At 55.3% G+C, this 19,856-nt stretch overlaps 2 protein-coding genes across 8 annotated transcripts; one reads left to right on the top strand and one right to left on the bottom strand.

Moving 5' to 3' along the window:
* The first annotated feature begins 2,303 nt into the window (after nt 1-2,303).
* On the top strand, nt 2,304-6,486 carry CUNH1orf210 (chromosome unknown C1orf210 homolog). Of its 5 annotated transcripts, none has more exons than XM_055341876.1 (5): nt 2,304-2,589; nt 3,839-3,933; nt 4,609-4,677; nt 4,810-4,925; nt 5,051-6,486. In XM_055341876.1, exons 4-5 carry the CDS (start codon nt 4,907-4,909, stop codon nt 5,356-5,358), a joined length of 327 nt encoding a protein of 108 aa, XP_055197851.1. In that variant the 5' UTR covers nt 2,304-2,589; nt 3,839-3,933; nt 4,609-4,677; nt 4,810-4,906; the 3' UTR covers nt 5,359-6,486. The 5 variants fall into 5 exon arrangements, with proteins under 5 accessions (XP_055197851.1, XP_055197849.1, XP_055197848.1 ...); XM_055341874.1 differs by having other exon boundaries at nt 4,625-4,677; XM_055341875.1 differs by lacking the exon at nt 2,304-2,589 and adding an exon at nt 2,597-2,673 and having other exon boundaries at nt 4,625-4,677.
* A 7,581-nt stretch (nt 6,487-14,067) lies between these two features.
* Nucleotides 14,068-17,368, bottom strand: TMEM125 (transmembrane protein 125). 3 transcript variants are annotated; one of them, XM_055341499.1, is made up of 4 exons: nt 17,220-17,312; nt 16,675-16,789; nt 15,759-15,907; nt 14,068-15,535 (listed from the first exon to the last, which is right to left on the bottom strand). In XM_055341499.1, exon 4 carries the CDS (start codon nt 15,392-15,394, stop codon nt 14,744-14,746), a length of 651 nt encoding a protein of 216 aa, XP_055197474.1. In that variant the 5' UTR covers nt 15,395-15,535; nt 15,759-15,907; nt 16,675-16,789; nt 17,220-17,312; the 3' UTR covers nt 14,068-14,743. The 3 variants fall into 3 exon arrangements, with proteins under 3 accessions (XP_055197474.1, XP_055197475.1, XP_055197473.1); XM_055341500.1 differs by lacking the exon at nt 16,675-16,789 and adding an exon at nt 16,185-16,257 and having other exon boundaries at nt 17,220-17,310; XM_055341498.1 differs by lacking the exon at nt 16,675-16,789 and having other exon boundaries at nt 17,220-17,368.
* Between the last annotated feature and the right edge of the window lie 2,488 nt (nt 17,369-19,856).

Raw genomic sequence — 19,856 nt, forward strand, 5'->3', positions numbered from 1 at the left:
CCTCCTGGCCCCATGAGCTCTTCCCATAGGCCCCTCACACTGCCCCTCACACTCTCCCCACTGGCTGCGCTCCCTCCAGCTGGCCTCTTCTCTGTTGCTTGAATGAACCAGCTGTGCTCCTGCCTCTTGATCTTTTCTCTGGCTGTTCCTTCTTTCTGGAATGCTCTTACCCCAGATACTGGTGTGATTGCTATCTTACTCTGAGTCAGGTCTCAGCTCACACATTTCCTCTTCTGTGAGTCCCTTTTTTTTTTTTTTTTAACTATCTGATGTAAAGTAGCAGTCACCTCTACAACTCCTTATCACAGGAAGCTATTATACTTTTCACAGCACTCATCATTATCTGAGCTAATCTTATTTATTTCTTTGCTTGTGTATTGTCTGCTTTCCCAACCAGAATGAGAGCTGTATGGTGGTGGGAACTCTGCCCTCAGTGCTAGCACTGAGCTTACCACATGGCTTCCAGGGCTGCCATGGAAGGTCGTAAAGGTCGTTCACTGCACTAGAGCTCCTGGCTGATGGGGCAGGTGCAGACATCCAGCCTGTTCTCTGCTCTCCCCGCGCTGGGGGCATCCAGCAGGCTGCTTTCTGCTGTTTTGCAGTGCATGCTGTATGGGCTGGTTGTGGCCTTCAATAAATATTCACTGAATAAATGACTGACTGATGGATGTGCAGACCATTACTTGCTTTCTTCTGTGAGTCTTCATCCAAATTACCTTCTTGGGGCCTTATTTTCTTCATCTGTTAAAAGGATAATTAACATCTATCTCAGAGTTATGAGGTTTAAATGAAATAGTTCATTAAAAATCTGGCACAAATATGATTAGAATTGTACGAAATATCCAGAACAGTCAAATGCACGGAGACAGAAAGTAGATTAGTGGTAGCTGGAGGCTGGAGGGATGAGGAAATGAGGAGTGACTACTTACTTAATGGGTTGGGGTACCCTTCTGGTGTGATGCGAGTGTTCTAGACTGGTTAGAGAGCTGTTTGCACAAGGTTCGGAATGTACTACATGCCTCTGGACTGTGCCCTGAAAACGGCTAATTTTTTTTTTTTTTGTGAATTGGATTATGTTATACGAATACCATAATTAAAAAAGAACCAGCACAGGGCCTGGGACTGGTAGGTTCCAGGTGGGGACTGGTAGGTGTTCAATGAATAGCTTCTGAATCCTGTGATGTCCTTGATTCAAAAATCAAAGCAAGACCCCAGGGCAGCCCCAGTGGCTCAGCGGTTTAGCGGCGTCTTGAGCCGGGGGTGTGATCCTGAAGTCCCCGGATCAAGTCTCACCTCGGGCTCCCTGCATGGAGCCTGCTTCTCCCTCTGCCTGTGTCTCTGCCTCTCTCTCTGTGTCTCTCATGAATAAATTTTAAAAATCTTAAAAAATAAAAAAAAAGAGTCACTGGAGCTGGGGCCTGAGTGATGAGTTGGCCTGGGAGGAATCAAGCAGGTGGGAGATGGACATGTGGGAGAAGGGGCTGGAGGGAAGGGCTGGGCTCAGAGCCCGGGAGAGGAGAGCACGGTGGGTCCTAGGAATAGAGAATATTCTGGTGCGGCTGGAGCAGTGTGCCAGGTGGGTGCCAGACTAGGCAGGAGAGTTCGGAGGGGGCCATCTGCAGGAGTCCCAGGTATTCCAGGTCCTTGGTTCTGTGGGCCCCACTTCCAAGCCCCGCAGCAGGTCTTGCCCTGGCTGTGCCCTGTGGCTCCCCGTGAAGGCTTGTGCTTCGTGGCTTAGCTCCTAACACGTCCTCCTTTAAGCATTTACTGAGCCTGCCCCGCATCAGGTGCTGGGAACCCTGATGTCAAAACCCGGCCCCTGTGAAAAAGCTCCTGCAGAAGGTGGGGCTTGGGGGGTGGGAAGATTGGGGGGTGGCGTGGGGTGTGTGTGTGTGAGGAGCGGGGGTGGGGGGGGTGGGGAGGGCTAGTCTGGGAGGACCTAATGCCCCAGGAAGGTGACTCTAGAGCTGGGTCTTAAAGGCCAGGAGGCACCAGGCCTGGAGCTGAGGAGTAAGGCGACAGGTTCAGAGCTCAGCTCTGTGGGCTCCCCAGGATCCTTGCGACCAGACGCAGCCTAGAAGCCTCCATTCAGGTCAGGGCTCAGGCACACAGCAGACCTCAAGGGCACAGGTAAGTTCCCCCAATGACCTCCCCCCCACCCCGCCCCACCCCCAGCGTAGGCTCGCACACATTTTTGCAGGCAGTTCAGCGTGTCCTTGGCCAGGCGGCTTTGCTGCCAGGGAGGAGCTCCCCACCCCCCTCCTTCTCTGGACTTTGCACCTGTCACGGGAAACTCACTGGCACATCAGGGCTGGGAGCCCGAGCAGACGCCTGCTGAGGTGCCTGCCCGCCCCTTCTAGGGCCCGCGGCACCCCTCTCGGATCCCAGCACCGCCCCCCGCGCCCCCTCCCACCCCCCTGGCTTCCCACCCTCCGCCCCGGGGGTGGGGGTGGGACCTGCGCCCAGAGGGTCCCCGCCACAGCTCGGGAAGGAGTGTACTCCCGAGCCCTCCCACTTGGAGACGTTGCCGGCGCCCCGCCCTCCGCCCGCACCTGCGGATTCGGCCCCGCCCGCCGGCGGCGTCCCCAGGTGAGTCAGTGGCCCGCCCACCTGTCCAGGTCCTGCCCGCTCCAGCCGGAAGCGTCCTCCCTGGACTGTGCACAGTTCCTACAGGTGGGGAGCAGAGGGGGAGACCCTGGGGGGCCTGAGAGGGGGATCCCGCAGATCCCTGAGGGCTCCTGGGAGCTTTGAAAGGAGCCACAAATCAGGGGTGTATGTCTGGTAGATCAGAGGGTGTGTGTTTGTGGATGGAAGAGACAGATGTGACCTGTGGGGGTAGGGTGACAGCCTGTGGAGGTGTGTGTGTCCTTGAGAAGAATTCACAGGGAGAGGGCAGGAAGGAACGAAGTAGGAGTAAAATCTTAGAGAGGTCAGTATGAATACAATTCATTTCCATTGATCAAAATCTTATTTTCTGAGGATCCAGTGCCTAGTGTGGGGCCCAGAGTAGGCCCCCAGTGAGTGATGAGTGACGGAGCTCGCCTTTCTAACGCTCCCCTCTTCACTCTCCAGCTGTCCCCTACTCTGACCCGCAGCGAACCCCTGAGCACCCGGCTCTCTGCCAGCACCGGGGGACACATTAATCAGCCCGGTCCTTGGCCCCAGGCAGCTGCCCAGCTAGTCACTGGCTGATTCTGATGGGCAGTTGACTGGGTAGGCCAGGGAAGGGGTCATGGAAGGGGGGTGGTCCTGGGACAACCTCACAGGCAGGTGTGGTCTGATTTGGCCATCAGGGATGGGGAACTCAAAGTACAGAGGAGGGGGTGGGTGGCAAACAAGCGGGTGGGTGACGGGGGTGGGGGGGTTGTGTGCATGTGAGTGCATGTGTGTGTGTGTGTGGAGCATGGGGGAGGGGACTGTGGACAAGAGGACGAGTGGGTCAGAGGACATGTGCTGGGTTGTGAGGCCTTGAAGAATATGCTGAGGAATCTCTGTGCAGCCCAGAGGGCCTGGGGAGCTCTGAAGAATTTTTAAGAGTGGGGGAGTGATGGGGTCAGATGGGGGCGTTAGGCCCATCACCCTGAGGAATGGATGGAAAGTGGGAAAAGACAGGGTTAGGAGGTCATGCAGGAGCTGAGGTACAAGATGAAGGTAGCTTGGACGGGGACAGTGGCAGTGGGGTGCAGAGGAGGGTCAGAGCCATTCTAGAGATATTTAGTTCCAGGAAGAACTGATGGGGCTTGGTGACAGGTTGGAGGGGAGGGAGGAGGGTTTCATTAAGACATCTGTATCAAAGTATGTGGGAGGTACTCCCCTAAATGAGATGCTTCTCTCCTAGGTGCTTTTCTAGCCTGGATGCTTCTTCCCAGGTACTCCTCTGATTCAGGTGCTCCACTTGCAGATAATCTCCAGGCCTAGCTGCTCCTCTGACAGGTACTTCCCTAACCTAGGTGCTCTTCCTCTAGATACTCCTCAGATTCAGGTGTTGCTCCCCCAGACATTCCTCTGATTCAGGCACTCCCCCATAGGTATTCTCAAGCCTAGATGATCTTCCTCCAGATACTCCCTTAATTCAGGTGCTCCTCCTCTAGCTCCGCCCTAGCCCTAGTAGTTCTTATCCAGATGATTTCCTGATCCAGATGATCCACAGTTGGCTCCTCCCTGAAAACTGCCTCCCTCTTGAGGGCAGACAGAGGTCAATGGACAAGGGATGTGTCTGAAGAGCTGAGGGTCAAGGTGGGGAAGCAGGAGCTCCTGACTGAGGAGGAGCGGGTCCCCTGCCCACCTAGGGACTGGCGCTGTCCTCTACATGTGGTCTCTACTTTGGTTCATTAGCTTGAAGCAATTGCTATTGCCTAACCCCTGGGCGCCAGAACTGCCTCTGCCCCACGTCCCAGCCTCTGCCCACCAAGCAGTGTAGCAGCCTGGGTCTGGGCCCTGGTATCAGAGACCTGGGTTCAAGTCCTGGGGCTTTGGCTGAATTAGTTCACTGTTCTGGGCCTCAGGGTCCTCATCTACAGAGAGGGGATAATGTTTATCCCCATATCACAGGGTGCCGTGAGCACATGCCTGGTGCCTGAATCACACATGGTGCTTAGTAAGTTCCAGTGTTGATGTTTTTCAGGAGCTTGCAGAGCTGGATCCTATAGCATTCCCTTACAAGTAGCCAATTTCCAGGTACTCAGCTTATTTCCCTTTTGTGCATGACTGGTTCTGGTCAATTGTTCCGCGCCCTAACGTGGCCGTGAGTCTGCCCTTTAATGTGCTCCTGCGGCCTCCCGGACACCCACGTGCATGTGTATGTTCTAGGACTCTGAGCTCCAGGGCTGCCTGGCATCTAGGGGTTTCCTTGAGCCCCAGCTCTTCTGGCAGAAGCTGAGGCTCACCGGCGTCTTCAGGCCTCTCGATGAGTGAGCTGAACCAAAGTGAGTGAGTGGGAAGGAGGCCGAGGAGGCGGTTGCAGGGAGGACCCTGTCCCCACTGGACCTTTCGGTTTCCCCAGGGAACCCATCTGGGGCCCCCAACCCTAATGCTGTCCCTTTCTCTGCAGCCACTGTGGGGCCCTCAGCATCAGCCGTGTCCCCTGCACTGGCCACCGGGGCCCGGGCATGGCCTGTGTTGGTCGGGGTTGTGCTGGGCGCTGTGGTCCTCTCCCTCCTCATAGCGCTTGCTGCCAAATGCTACCTCTGCCGCAAATATCATACCAGCTACCAGCACCACCAGCTGCCCAGGATAGGGAAGGCAGCCTTCCCGGACGTGGGTGAAGAGGATGATGATGGCTTCATCGAGGACAATTACATTCAGCCCGGGGCTGGTGGGCTGGAGACAGAGGGGAATAGGGACAACTTTTCCTTCTGAGCCCTGATTTTGGACACCCCCTCCCCTCCCCATACCTGACAACTTGAGGGTGGAGGATACCACGTGGAGGCCACAAGCCTCGGGGCCAGAGGTGTCTGGGGCTTAAGGGCTAACCATGGGTAGAGCGATCCTCCCTTCCCTGACGCTAGCACTACAGTGATAAACCTTCTCTTGCTCCATCACCCTCAATGGCTCCCTGCAGTTCTCAGGACAACTACCAAGGGCCTGGCTGGAGAAATAGGGCCTCTGTCAGCCTCTTGGTTCCCTTAGTTGCCTTTCTCAACTTCACTCCCTAGAAAACTCGTTATTTGTTACTCCTTTTCTCTTGCAAGGTGTTTTCCCATTCACTTCTTGCTTACTCTGTCTCCCTGGCTTACACTGCCCTTCTGTTCTCTCAAATCATCCATGACAGAGGGCACTTGGGCAGCTCAGTTGGTTGTGCAGCTGGCTCAGGTCATGATCTCAGGGTCCTGGGGTGGAGCCCACATCAGGTTCCCCCACCGGGGATTCTCTCTCCCTCTGCCCCATCCCCTGCTTGCTCACACATATGTGTGTGCGCGTGCAAGGTCTCCCTCTCTCTCTCTCTCTCTCCCCCCCTCAAATAAATAATCTTTTTAAAAAAATCCTCTATGACAGTGATGAAATCCCTGGCCAACAGACCCCCTATGGCCCGCCTACCTGCCAACATTTCAGACGTACCGAGATGATGACATTTTAGTAGGTAAAATCCAGTGTGCCAAGTATCTTGTTGAAATTTTTTCAATAAAGTGAGTGATTGAAATGGTTATATTACATTTTTCACAGGTACTAATTAAACCTATTTTTGTCTTAAATGAAAGTAAAAAGGAGTCACTGATTTTTATTTTCCTGAATTGGGACTTGTGCATAAAAGTGTCCCTTGTCGCTGGAAAAGACACTGCTCGCGCAGCCCCTCCTCCGGAGACTTGCTCCCCACTCCCAACACCCTGTGAGTTCCTCTGCCTTTCTCTGGTCCCCGTTGATTTTAATCTGCATTAGAGTTTGCACGTCCCCCTTGCTGTGCGGGTCCCCACGGCTAGACTGTGAACTCCCTGAAGCCACAGGCCGTGTCTAGTTTTGTGTCCTCATTCTTGTCCATGGCAGATGCTAAATAAATAAATGTCAAGCTTGTACTGCAGACTGAGGAGTGAGTAGATGAAAGGTGAGGGAATGAGTCGAATGTAGGAGACTTTATCAAGAGCTGATGATGATGAGGAGGACAGGCTCATCCTTGCTGGGGAGATTGGGGCAAGGGAGGCAGTTTTGTCCTGTTCTGTGTGTCTGTGTGTGTGTGTGTGTGTGTGTGATTCAACAATTCCATACGTTACTCAGTGCTCATCATGACAGGTGTACTTTTTTTTTTTTAAAAAAGATGTTCTTTATTTATTCATGAGAGACACAGAGAGGTAGAGACACAGGCAGAGAGAGAAGCAGGCTCCATGCAGGGAGCCCGACCTGGGCCTCGATCCCAGGACCGTGGGGTCACGCCCTGAGCCAAAGGCAGAGACTCAACCGCTGGAACCATCCCATGACAAGTGTACTCTTAATCCCCATCCTCCATTTCCCCGCATCCTCCCCCCTGGTAACCATCAGCTTGTTCTCTGTAGTTAAGAGCAGGTTTCTTAGTTTCCCTTTTCCCCCCTTTGTTCATTTGTTTCTTAAATTCCATGTATGAGTGAAATCATATTTTACTTATCTTTCTCGGACTGACTTATTTTGCTTAGCATTATACTCTCTAGATCCATCCTTGTCATTGCAAATGGTAAGATTTCATTCTTTTTTATGGCTGAGTGATATTCCATTATATACATATGGTATGTATGCATATGTACCCCTTCTTTATCCACTCATCTATCAGTGGACACTTGGGCTGACTCCGTAATTTGGCTGTTGTAAATAATGCTGCAATGAATATAGGGGTGCGTGTATCCTTTTGAATTCTTTGGGTAAAAATACTCAGTAGTGTGAATGCTGGCTCATACGCTAGCTCTATTTTTAATTATTTTTCAGAAACCTCCACACTTTTCCACAGAGGCTGCACCAGGTTGCATTCCCACCAATAGTGCACGAGGGTTTCCCTTTCTCCACATCCTCTGTATCCTTTTGTGTTGTTGACTTTACCCATTCTGACAGGTGGGAGGTGATAGCTCATGACCTTTTGATTTACATTTCCCTGATGATGACTGATATTGAGCATCTTTACATGTGTCTCTTGGCCATCTGTATGTCTTCTTTGGAGAAATGTCTTTTCCTATCTTCTGTAAAATTAAAAGACAACCCACTGAGTGGAAGAAGAGGTGTGCAAATGACATATCCAATAAAGGGTTAGCATCCAAAATATATAAAGAAGTTATATAACGAGATACCAAAAAAACCCAAATAATCCAACCAAGGGAGGCAGATTAAAGAAGGGAGAAATTTAAGCTTCTTTTGGTCGCAAACAATGGGAAGAGAATTAAAGGGACAACGGACTCAGGAGGGCAGGAAGCAGAGGGCTCCAGCAGCTTGAGGACAGGAACAGTATCTCTCATGCTCTGTCACTTGTGGGCATTCATGAGACTCCATGCCTGGGACTCCCGAGTTCTTGGTTCCAAGTTTCAAGTACTCAGCAGGGGGGAAGGGGGGGGAGAATGTCAGAATGCCATCAGCCCAATTTGGGTCAAGTACCTACCCAGCTATGAATGGGTAGCTCCTGCTGTGCGGATGTGACTTCGGTGCCTGCCTGTTTGTTCAGGTCATTCCCAGACAAGAGGGAGTCCTCAGGAGCCGGGTGGCCACCCCACATGTGGCCACTGGCTGCAGTGCTAGCCTTTGAGAAAAGAGCAAGCCGAGAAGAAAGGGGAGGGCAGGACTGATACAGGAAGGAGGTTGAGAGAAAGGCAGGGATCGAGGGGTGCCCCGGGCAGTGATGAAGCTGGAGGGAGGGTCAGATCAGCGAGGGCTTTGGTGCCAAGGCAGCTTGCACTTCAACATGAGAGCAGCTGGGGCTTGTCTGTGGACTTTTTGGGCCAGGGAGTGATGTAATCGTGATAGAAAAGTCACTCTGGATGCTGTGCCAATGGGTTGGAGGGGAGAGCCCCAGAGAGAGGTGATAAGACTTGCCTAGGGTGTGGCAGGGAACAGAGAGATTCCAGAGACACGAGGGAGGCAGCATTGGCAGGCTTGCTGCTGCCAGAAGTGGGGAGTAGGAAGGAGGCACCGAAGTGGCCCCGGTATCTGGTTGGGTGGCTGGGTGCACTGACGAGGGGCTGGCTGTGGGTGACCGTGGAGTCCATGCCTGATGTGCGGTTTCCAGGCGCAGAGGCTGGCTTCTGCTCATCTTGAAGGGGAAGCTTGCCAAGCCTCCCTCCTCCTCATTCACTCTGGGCTGGAGATTTAGATGTGTCTGCATCCCAGGATTCAGGTCAGAAGATCCGGTGAGGGGGCACCTGGGTGGCTTAGTCAGTTAAGCGTCCGACTCTTGATGTCAGCTCAGGTCATGATCTTGGAATTGTGAGATCGAGCCCCCTGTCCAGCTCCACACTCAGCCCAAAGTCTGCTTGAGATTCTTTCCCCCTCCCCTTTCCTCTCCCTCCTTGTATGGCTAAATGTGTGCACACACATGTGTGCTCTCCCTCTCTCTCTCCCTCTCTCTCTCTCATGAATGAATGAATGAATGAATGAATAAATAAATAAATAAATATAAATAAAATCCTTAAAAAAAAAGATCCCGTAAGGACAGCAAAGGACTTGAATCAGGATCTCTGATCCTGTAGAACATGGTAACAGTAACAACATCAACAATTATGACACTGAAGCTCTAGCGCTTTTTTATGACAGCCCCGCTGGGCGGGCACCCCCATTTCATAGACTGAGAAGTTGAGGCTCCCACAAGTTAACTGCAACTTGCCCACTTCACTCAGCAACTGCACCACAATCTCACCCCAAAGTACCGATCATTGGTCTTGGTAGCTGGACTTGCTCCCAGCCTGCCCAGGCTGGCACTCTCCTCCCCCAAGGGAGCGGGAGCTGAGACGTTTCAGGGTGCAAGCTGCAGGTTTGGGAGGGCGGGCTGTGAGGGTACAAGTGGCATGCCCCAATCAAGTCCCGGGGGCTGACTTCCACAGCTACGTGCAGGGAGCTACAGGTCCTGCACTCCAGAAGGCAGTCCCTCGTCTGCGTGCAGAAAGCTGAGTGCCAGGGAGCATGTATTACACCTGAGAAAGCCCCTCTAGAAACCTGAGTGTCCCTAGAAGGGGTGACGTCTCATGTGGGATGTAGCTGGATGTAAGAACCATCCAGAAGTTGCTGGAACATGTTCTTCCAGTATCTGAGGGTCCAGGTGACATGGCCAAGGACCTGAAATGTGACGATGGAGCACTGGGGGCACATATGGCAAGTGCCTCTCTCTACCTCCCCTGCTGCCCACAGGGACCTCTGTCTAGGCCCAGACCACCCCACTCTCTCTCCCTCAGCCCCTTCTTTGCTTTGTACCCAACACCGCCTTGCATTTTGGGGTCAGTTGTTGGTCAGGGCCTCCCTCAATTCCTGCTCCAACTTACCCGTGTCCACATTCTTGCTTCTCCCCTGTCCACGTGGCATCGTAAACCCTGACCCCCGTCGTGTACCCTGGGGCCACCCTCCCTGCCTGTCCACTCAGGGCCAGGGCCTTTAAGAACAGCGTCTTCTCTGCCTCCCGTCTTAAGCCTCTTGTTCCCTCAACATTCTCAACCCATCACACTTCTCTCATCTTAAAGAGCTCCTCGGTCACAAGGACATGTTGATCGCACCCTCTGAACGTCCATCAGATCTGTCGTGTTTTACTCCATCCCAACAGCCACCTCTTGGGGCCACCATTGCCTCGAGCCGGAGATGGCATTCATCGACCGACACCTTCCCCCGTCCCTAGTTTTGCCCCTTCTAATTAATTCTCTAGGCTGCAGGCAGAATGACCGTCCTAAAGCACAATTCTGACCAGGCCATTCCTCTGCTTAAAACCCTCCACCAGCTTCCTCTTCACCTTAAGAAACGGGACCACCTGCTGTGAAGCCTCTGAGCCCAGGACTGGCCCAGGGCTCCTCCCTGGCTGCCCCCTTGCCTCTTGCCAGTGAATGTTCCAGTTCTGGCCACACGAACCCACTGTGTTTCCTTGAAGGAGCCAAGTTCTCTCATCTCTGGACCCTCCCTTCTTTCTGGGATACTCCTTCTTCTCCACCTCCCTAGCTTGGCCACTGCTTCTCATCCCCCAGGGGCCTGCGGAAATGGCACCTCTGGGACTGACTGGACATTTCTTCTGATTCTTTTCTCTGATGACCAATTCCTGGCTCTGCACTATGGCCAGCCTCGGTCTCCAATCCTATTCTGGCCAGAGTACTCCCCTAATTAAAAGCTTTCCATGTTTCTCATTGTCCTGAGGACAAAGTCCAAATTCCTTGGCTAGGCTGACAGGGCCATTCCACAAAGGGGAGGGAAGGGAGAGCTATTTGGCAGGAGCAAGGGGGAAGGTTTCCCACCATGGGGCTGTCACTTTCTCGTGGTAGGGAGGCCAAGCCTCCTGCAGAGGGTGGTGTTCTGGGGGTGACCCTGGGGTGTGAAAGGTCATGGAGAGAACTTGGGAGCCGCTGTGGAAGCAGGAGCCCACCGGGGAGGAACAGTGTAAGCGATGAGTAGCATTGCAGACCAGTCGAGGTGGGTGATGAGGGACCCATGGTGACCCCAGGCTGCCTGGCTGTGCAGCAGGTGCAGTGAAGGCAGGTCTCTCCAATAACCAGTCACTGTGAGGCAGCAGGTGCAGTGAAGGCAGATGGGAAGGGATTGGTTGGGACCAAAGGACAGGGAGGGGGCGGGGGGCTAAGGAGCTGAGGACTCTGTCAAGGAGCAGGTGAAATGATGGGTCATGGAAACTTAACCAGAAGGGAGATGAAGACAGGAGGGGCCAGGGGATGGCTGGTTGCAGTGTGGCCCAAGATGGGATTTAGGGAGATGCTCTGAGCCAACAAGCTGGGGGTACCAGGTCCTGGGAAGTCAGCTGTAGTGACTGCAGAAGTAGCGGCATTTCCGCCCTGCCCGTGCATCCACCCAGCTCCTACCCAGACCCACGTCCTACTGGGTGTGTAGGTACTACTCCACTGCCCTTTGGAATGGCCCTCTGGGGGTAGGGCCATGGTCTTTACCTGGCGTCCTTCCCAGGGGAGCTCAAGGAAGGCCTTGCCTGTGGTGGCTGCTTATTGGGACATTGGTGTGATGTAACCTGGCCCCCCACCCTTTCTTTAGGCCTGTGCTTCTGTTTTCCTTTAGTTTTTTTTTTTTTTTTGTAGCATTTTATTTGTTTGTTTTCTTCAAATAAACCTTCTGCTCCTTATTTGGGTTTTTAAAAGTCATCACTAGGCCCAACAAGGGACTCAACCTCATGACCCCAAGATCAAGAGTGGCATGCTCCTCCAACTGAGCCAGCCAGGTGCCCTTCCTTTAGTTTTTGGGGTTTTTTTTTAAAGATTTTATTTATTTATTCACGAGAGACACACAGAGAGAGGCAGGCAGAGAAGCAGGCTTCCTGCGTGGAGCCCAATGTGGAACTCGATCCCAGGACCCCGGGATCAAAACCTGAGCCAAAGGCAGATGCTCAACCACTGAGCCACCCAGGCGTCTCCCTTCCTTTAGTTTTTTTATTTTTATTTTTTTTCCTTTAGTTTTTTTAAAGGAAATCTCATGAAAGAGTCTAACCCTGTTTCAGCTGAAAAGAAACAGGAATTCTCCCCACATGAACGGACGGAGAGGCGGTCTGTGGTCCTCTGATGAGAATGGCGGCTCCCTCTTGGGAGCCCTGGAAGAGTGAGGATTCAGGGACAGAAAGATTCAGGGCCAGGAGTGGACAGTGGCCTAAGTTCCCGACCTGTCCTTGTTCTGGGTAGGGCATACACACTGCCATCCAACCAAGCTGAGTCCTTCACCCACTCAGTAAAGCACCCACTATGCGTCAGGCCCACCTTGGGAATAAGGGATGTGCAGAGAAGCGACACCCATGTCCTGCCAGCAGGACCACCTGACTAAGGAGACAGGTGCGCAGGGAAGGAAGTGCAGACTGGCGTCTACAGTTGGGGGTATGGACGTAGGAAATGGGCACCTTGTTAGTCTAGGGGGCAGGTGTGTCATTGGGGAGATACTGTAAGTTTCCCTGTAAGGACAGCACTGGGTTGCAACCTGGAGCTTCCCGGGTGTAACCTGAAATTGGCCCTGGCCCTTGGGGGGCAGGAAGAGACCCAAGACAAAGATGGGGACAGGTTGGGGGCTGGCAGGTGTAAGGGGCACGGGAACTTACTTATGAGGCTTTTCTTGGGTGATTCTCGGGGAAGTGGGTGTGAGTAGATCTCAGCACCTGCCTGTCAGATCTTACACCGAGGCCTTAACTGGGTTCAGTGTCCTGTGCCACCCAGATAGTCTCCTGGCGACATCCCTGTCTCGAGGCTGTATCCTTGGGGCAGCTTCTAGGAGCCGGGCTGGCAAGTGGGACACACATTTCAAGGACAAGAGAAGGGGTGAAGAGCCTCCCGGTGCCTGGGTCAACGGGGGGGGGTCACCCTGCATCCCCTTCCCCCCCACCTCCCCTAACACTGCAGCTCAAGTATATGTATGTGGTGGGGTTGGGGGGGAGGTGAACTGAGGAAGAAAAGAGTAGAAGTAGGGAGCCCCCCCCCCCCCAGCCAGGGGAGGCTGCACAAATCACGCATAGCCAGGAAGGGCGCTGGAGTCTGCAGGTGGTGATGTGTTCTCAGGGCATGAGGTGGGGAGGGAGCGAGGTGCTGGGCGAAGGCCATACCCCCCAGGTGAGATGAGGAGCTGGGTCGGGATGAGGACGAGGGGATCCCAGGTTGAATATGCAGGGTCTGAGATGCCACAGTTCCCGGGGAGGCTCTGCTGTCCTTGGTGCACCCGGACACGGCCTCTTGTTTCCACTCACCCTGCTGGCAACACCCTTCCCCCATCCATCAGCTCCCAGGTTTCTCCAGGAGGAGCCCCCAGATCTTGGTCCCTGAAAGCAATTTCCTTCTGTCAGAGCACTTACAGGTGCTCTACGCTCAGTGCCCCTGGACACCTGCCTCTCTGGGGGCCTGGCGGGGGAGGGGGGCCACCCCACCTGAGCAGCAGGGAGTGATGAAACCTGGCGGCTCCTGGTGCTCTCCCTCCCGCGGGAGGTGATCGTGATCACTGCCACCCAGGAAGTTCTGCGCTGGAGGTGGGTGATGCCTTCCAGGGCTGACCCCAAGCAGGAAGTGACTCTTCCCACCCAGGGGGCTTTCGGACAACCCTCCCATGCCTGAGGGGGTGGGGTGCAGGTGTGCAGAGGAGGGTCAGCCAGTGGAGCAACTGCACCGGCCAAGACGGTCTGATCCTAGAGGTGGGGTAGGGAGCTGCAGCCTCCAGAGAAACCGGCTGATAAACCCCCAATTCTTAAGGCTTTATCTTGAATCAGCACAGGAGCAAACGTGAAGGACTCAGTGTACACGCCCCTCTCCACCCCCCAAATAGAAACCCTCCACCTTCCCGAGGCTGAGCGTCCCCTCACCCCCACTCCCCTCCACAGGACCTAGAGAAGCCACAGGCCTGGGGGGGACCGGGCAGGGCACATCTGCCAGCTCGAGTTAGGCAGTGTTCCCAGTGGAAGGGATGGCTGGTCGGGGGGGCCCTGGGAGGGGAAGGAAGGTCTCTCGGTGAGATGGTGAGGGACAGTCACAATGATGGTGACCCCCACTTTTATTTCACACCTGCCAGGTGCCTGCCCCTCCTATACACGATGTCACGTGGTCCTCACCATTGGTCACCATGATCACGACTGTGACTCTCTGGAACCTGAGGCTCTGGGAGGTTAAGTCCCTTGCCCAGGGCCCCCAGCTGGGGAGTCATGGACGGGGGATCCCATTCCAGTCCTGTCATATTGCGGAGCCCGTGTTCTTTCCACCTGGTCACCAGTTAGGTGACCACTCTCATGGTCTGTGAAGAGTCACCGGTGTGGTCTCTGGGGGCGGGAAACAGTCACTCCTGGGAAACCCCTCATCGGTGCTACAAGGCAGGGTTGGATTCGAGGGCTGTTGAGAGTGGGTGCCAAGGATCTTCAGGGACCCCGATGACAGACAGGTAGACTCCGACCGCTCCATGGTCACAAACCCCGAGTTCCAAGGAGACCCAAGCACGCCTTCCTGCGGCACGGATGTGTGGGGACACGCAGACTCTTCAGCACAGGTCACGCAACCCCACAGGGGGTGGGCAGTCCTGGGGACACGTGCATGCCCACGTGCACTCCCTGCACGCGTCCCCGCAAGCGTGCCCCCACTCCCACCCACCCTGTGGGTGCTGGGCAGCTTGTGGAAAGGGGGAGCTCGCCGGCGCCTGGTCAGATGAGGCTGGCGATGCTGGACGTGGTCTCGTGCCGCTGGCCAGCAGACAGCTGTCCCGAGATGCTGAGGACGCTGCCGTCGCTGCGGGCGGAGGGGGCCGCGGCAGCGGGGAGCGGGGGGCAGTGGCTGCTGACGCCCACCTGGTACAGCAGCAGGCCCAGCAGCAAGAGCGAGCCCGAGGCCGCCAGGCCGATGCCCACGGAGAGCATGGCAGCCAGCGGCCGCGCAGGGGCGGGGGCGGCGGCCAGCCCCGCCAGGGTCAGGCCGGTGACCAGCACCACCAGGCCGCTGAGCAGCACCACCAGCGCGTCGGCGCCCCCGCCGCTGCGCAGCAGGGCCACGTGCTGGGGCTGGCGGACGCAGTTCATGTCCTGCACGGCCGAGCTCATCAGCTGCTTGACCAGGACCAGCAGGGCCAGCAGGCAGAGCACTGTGCCTGCCGCCAGGCGCCACTCGCCCGAGCGGCTGCTGGTGGAGGACAGCAGGGCCACACCGCCCGCCCCGCAGCCCGCCACCAGGAGCACGGCCACCGCGAAGCAGAGCGCCGAGCGGCGCGGCTGCTGGGACCACCAGAGCTCCACTTGCTCGGCCAGCATGTCGGGGGGCAGCCCCCGGCCCGGCGGGGCTGGAGCCTCCCCTTCAGACATGGCAGGGGGCCGGGTGCAGGGCGCAGGGCAGAGCCAGGGGGCCCGGGGTGCGGGTCATGGCCTAGAGCCCCCACCAGCTGCTTGGCAGCCCGAGGCCAGGGGTCTGGGTCCTCTCCCAGCCCAGGGCACACTCTCCAGCACCTGCAGGGGGATCACGCTGTTACCTGCCCAGCCCACTCGCCCTGGAGAGCCTCCCTGGGAGCCTCGGGGATGATCCCTGGGAATCCGCCCCAGTGTCCCCCGCACTCCGTCCCCACCCGCCACACCTCCTCCCCAGCACTGCCACTTGGGAATGCCTCTCCAGTGACCCCAGGAGGGTTCCCCCACATGACACGTCCCCCACCCTGCCAGGGGAGCCCCTGACCTCTCTGGCTCTCTCAGGTGCCTGTCCCATCCCGGCGGCCCGAAGGAGCTGGTGCCACAGTGGATGATGGGACCAAGAGCAGAGATAAAGCCTCATTCAGGATCGGACTCACATGGCCTCAGCTGTCACCGCTGGCTCCTGGGGGAGGGCTGTGGGGAGCAGGGGGGACTTACGACTTAACCCTTCTGGAACCAGCAGCCTGACCCTGAGCCTTCTCTCTGGGAGCTGCAGCTACTTCTCTGGGGGTCGGGATCTAATCCCTACCTCTCTCCTTCCCCAACATCTCATAGGATTTCCCACCTGTGGCTGTCGGTGCCCCAATCCCTCTCTCCCTCACACCCAGATCTCCCTCCTAAGCTCCAGACCCATAAGCCAATTGTTCCCAAGTCATCTCTGACGCAACAGGTCCCAACCCAAGCTTGTCACCTTAGCCTGGACCTCCTCCTCCTCCTCTCATGTTTCTTACTTCCTCGTGGAATGCAGGTCCCAGGGAGGCCACCTGTAAACAGTCCCTGCTTCCATCCCCACGGCTCCTGCCTCATCACCCCCACCCACGCCTGTCTTCCTGCCTCCCGTCTTTCTCCACTCTCCCTCTCACCAACGCCCCCATGCCACCCTCCTCCATGATTTCTCTAAAGTGGGGCGAAGGGAGGAGGGCTCTGTACGGGAACCCCAGCTGCTGTCCTTACCACCCATGGGACTGGGGCAAAGGACCTGACGGTGGTTACTCGTTTCACATTTAACCTTCCTCTACAGGCCAATCAGCGTGACTCAACTGGGCAAAAAAAAGCAGCCGTGGTCCCTGCCCTCAGGGAGCTCTGGCTTGCAGCAGGTGCATATATGTGATAAATGCCGGGTGTGGGTTAGCTGGAAGAGGGGCCTAGGGGAGGGTCAGAGAATCCCCAGATGAGTTCACCTCTTAGAACCTCAGTCTCCTTATTGGAAAAATGAGGACAAGAACATTTATCTTGAAGGATGGGAGCGAGTCATCTGACATCTCCGCTTCAAAATTCCAATGTGAATTCTAGGACCTGCATAGATGCCCAAAGAATGCCTCCTCGAATAAAAGAACACAATGCTCTCCTAATTCAGGATAGGACTCCTGCTGTATACGTAGATCCAGGAATGTGATGAACGTGGCTGTACAAGGGTTTACCACCCCCACCCTGCCCCAGGAGGAGTCTGTTCTTCACACCCCCACCCCCTTCTGCAGGGGCAGCCTAGCACACAGGCTGGGAGGAGCAGGTGCAGATGCCCCTAAGGGAGGTGGGGGCGGGGTCTTGGGAGGGGACCTGGGGTCAGTCCCAGTGTTCCCCAGGTCTGTGACTTCACTGGTCTGAAAGTGCTTGCACAGGTGTGCTGGGGCAGTGGGGCCAGGCTGCGGGTGGGGCGGAGGTTCTTGGGCAGAGCCAGCGGGAGAGAGTGGGGGCGGTGGGGGTCAGGGGACCATGGGGCACTCACAAGAAGCCTGGAAGCGCTGGATCCGATCGGAGCAGACAGGGCCAGGCAGGTGGGGCGCTCCAGCTCCGTTTCCGGGGAGGTGCTTCACCTGCCTAACCTGGTCCAGGTAAGCCCTGGGGGTGTGCGTGGGGGGAGGGGGATCAACAGGTGTTTCCAAGGCAGGGCTTTGAGCCGATTGGCTGACGTGGCACAGCTCCATCTGCTGGGCTGGAGGCATTCCTGGGAAGGGAGGGGCTTCTGTCCGCCGCTGTTAGGGCTCGAACACAATTCCCAGATCCGGGCAGCAGGAGGAATGTTCTCTATCTGCTCCAGAGCCTGGACCCTAACTCATCCCCCGCTCCAAGCCCAGCTTAGCTTTAGCTCCAGCCTAAACCTAACCCCGACCCCAGCTGCACTTTCAAACTCTAACTAGATTTCCCAGCTCCGACTGCAACCCCTACCCCATATCTCAGCCCCAACCCCCCAGCCCCATTTCCAAACCCAATTCCTGCCCCGGCTTCAAATCCCAACCACAAATCTGGCCTGAAACCTCAGCTCCAGATTCTGGAATTAGACCCTAGACCACGACCTTGATCCTTGTTCCTGAATTCAGCCCCCAAATCCCAGTCTCAAATCCCAACACCAGCTGATCCCCCAACCCTGGCCCAGTACCCTCATCCTTGGACTGGAGCTCCGACAGGCCCCTTGCTGGGTCTCCTTTAAAGCCCTGACACCTTGGGCTGGCCTGGATGCGGCACCTGCTGGGAGAGGTGGGGCTTCAGGTCCCCCAGAAGAGGGCAAAGGCTTTTCAGGTGTGAAACAGGAGTTTCCTGGCTTAAAACTCTTGCAGAATAAACACTTCAGGATACATGCCACACTCCTTTGCAGGCTCACATAGCCCCTGGCATCTGCACACGCGCCAGTCATTTGCCACTGGCCCCTGCCCTCCAGCCGGGTGGCATGTCATTCAGTTCTCCGTGCTCTGTCCACTGCTTTGTCCTTCCGGCTGGTTTTTGAACTCCTAGTTCCCATGCACGGTGGTATTTACCACCATCCTGCCTCAGCCTGGCCAACTGAGATTCTTCAACTGTGAGATCATCTTCTCCAGGAAGCCCTCTTGGACTTCTAGGCTGGTCCAGGGGAACAGAGTTCATAAGCGGCCTCGTGCCTCCCCCACAGCTGCTCTTAAGCGTGCGCCGTAATTGCCACTATTTACTCACTCGTCATCCCCCACTACACGGTGGTCTCAGTAGTCCGGTTTGCTAACCACTGTGACTTTCGTAGCTTGCACTTTGCCTAACACGGGGGAAGTAATGATAAATATTTGTTGAATGAATGAATATGTGAAGTGATAGGGGCAGGCAGCCCGTGAGATAAGGCTGGAAGGACAAGTTTGGCAGGTTGCATGGGGACGTGCATGCCGTGGCAGGGCCTCTGGGCTCCTCTGAGGTGCCCCTGGAAGATTCTGAAGCCTAACAGGGACATGGCCAGGGCTCTGCTTCTGACAGCTGAACCTGGCAGCGCCTAGGTTCAGCTTTGGATGGTTGCAGGGGGGCCCCCACTTGGAGGTGGTTGCAGGCTGTCACCCATTTCCTGGATTGGGTCCCTTGTAATGCCCCCTGCCCTCTCTCCTTCTGATGTGTATCAAATAGACAAGAAAGACAAAGTCAAAGTTTTCTTCCCAGCACCAGCTCACGAAATACTCATGCTTGACCCTTCTGTGCCTCTCTTTGCTTTGCTCTGTGGAGATGATGCAGGAGCCAGCCACAGCCTTGGAGCCGTGCTGTCAGAGTATAACGTGAGCCGCAGATGTGATTTATAAATCTAGTAGGGACGCCTGGGTGGCCCAGCGGTTGAGCATCTGCCTTGGGCCCAGGGTGTGATCCTGGGGTCTCGGGATCTGAGTCCCACGTCGGGCTCCCTGCACGGAGCCTGCTTCTCCCTCTGCCGGTGTCTCTGCCTCTCTTCTGTGTCTCATGAATAAATAAATAAATAAAATCTTAAAAAAGAAAGTCAGACCTTATTCTTATTAAAAAGATAAAACAAAAAATAAAAATCTTCTAGTAGCCCTGTTACAAAGGTTAAAAAAAGAAAAAAAAAGGTGAAAATAATCTATGAAAATTTTTATTTAACCCCCTAATATTTTTCATTTTAGGGAATGATTATGATTTATGATTATGATTTTCATTTAGTGAAGGATGACACACAATTACTAAGCTACATCACTCTTATTTTGTGCTTCTCAGTTCAGACTAGCTATGTGGCAAACGTGCAATTGCCACATGCGGCTCACGGCTCCCTGACAGGGGATAGTGCAGATCCGGATGGCTCCTCCCCTCAAGGAAAAGTCAGGGCAAGCTGCCTGCTGTGAGGCCGGCTGGCTCTCAGGGAGGACCATGTGGGTATGCCACTTGGGCAAAACTTTATAAAGGCATCCCCTGCCCTGGGGCGCAGGGCGGGGAGGGTCAGGGCTCCAGGTTGTGAACTCCTCCTGCTGACTTGCTGATTTCTAGCAATTATTTACCCTCCTGGTCCCATGGAGGGGTCAGCCCTTCCAGACTTGTGGTCCAGATGTCCTGGATGGAGCTAGGGCAGGGGAACTCATGAAATTTTCCCTCCCTTTCCCCTGAGGGGTTTGGTTTAAACAGAACTTTTTGG

This window comes from Nyctereutes procyonoides, unplaced genomic scaffold (genome assembly GCF_905146905.1).
Source record: "Nyctereutes procyonoides isolate TBG_1078 unplaced genomic scaffold, NYPRO_anot_genome, whole genome shotgun sequence".
Lineage (NCBI taxonomy): Eukaryota > Metazoa > Chordata > Mammalia > Carnivora > Canidae > Nyctereutes > Nyctereutes procyonoides.

Coding starts and splice junctions, on each gene's coding strand:
- TMEM125 (XM_055341498.1), bottom strand. CDS start 15,394: ATGTCTGAAGGGGAGGCTCCAGCCCCGCCGGGCCGGGGGCTGCCCCCC.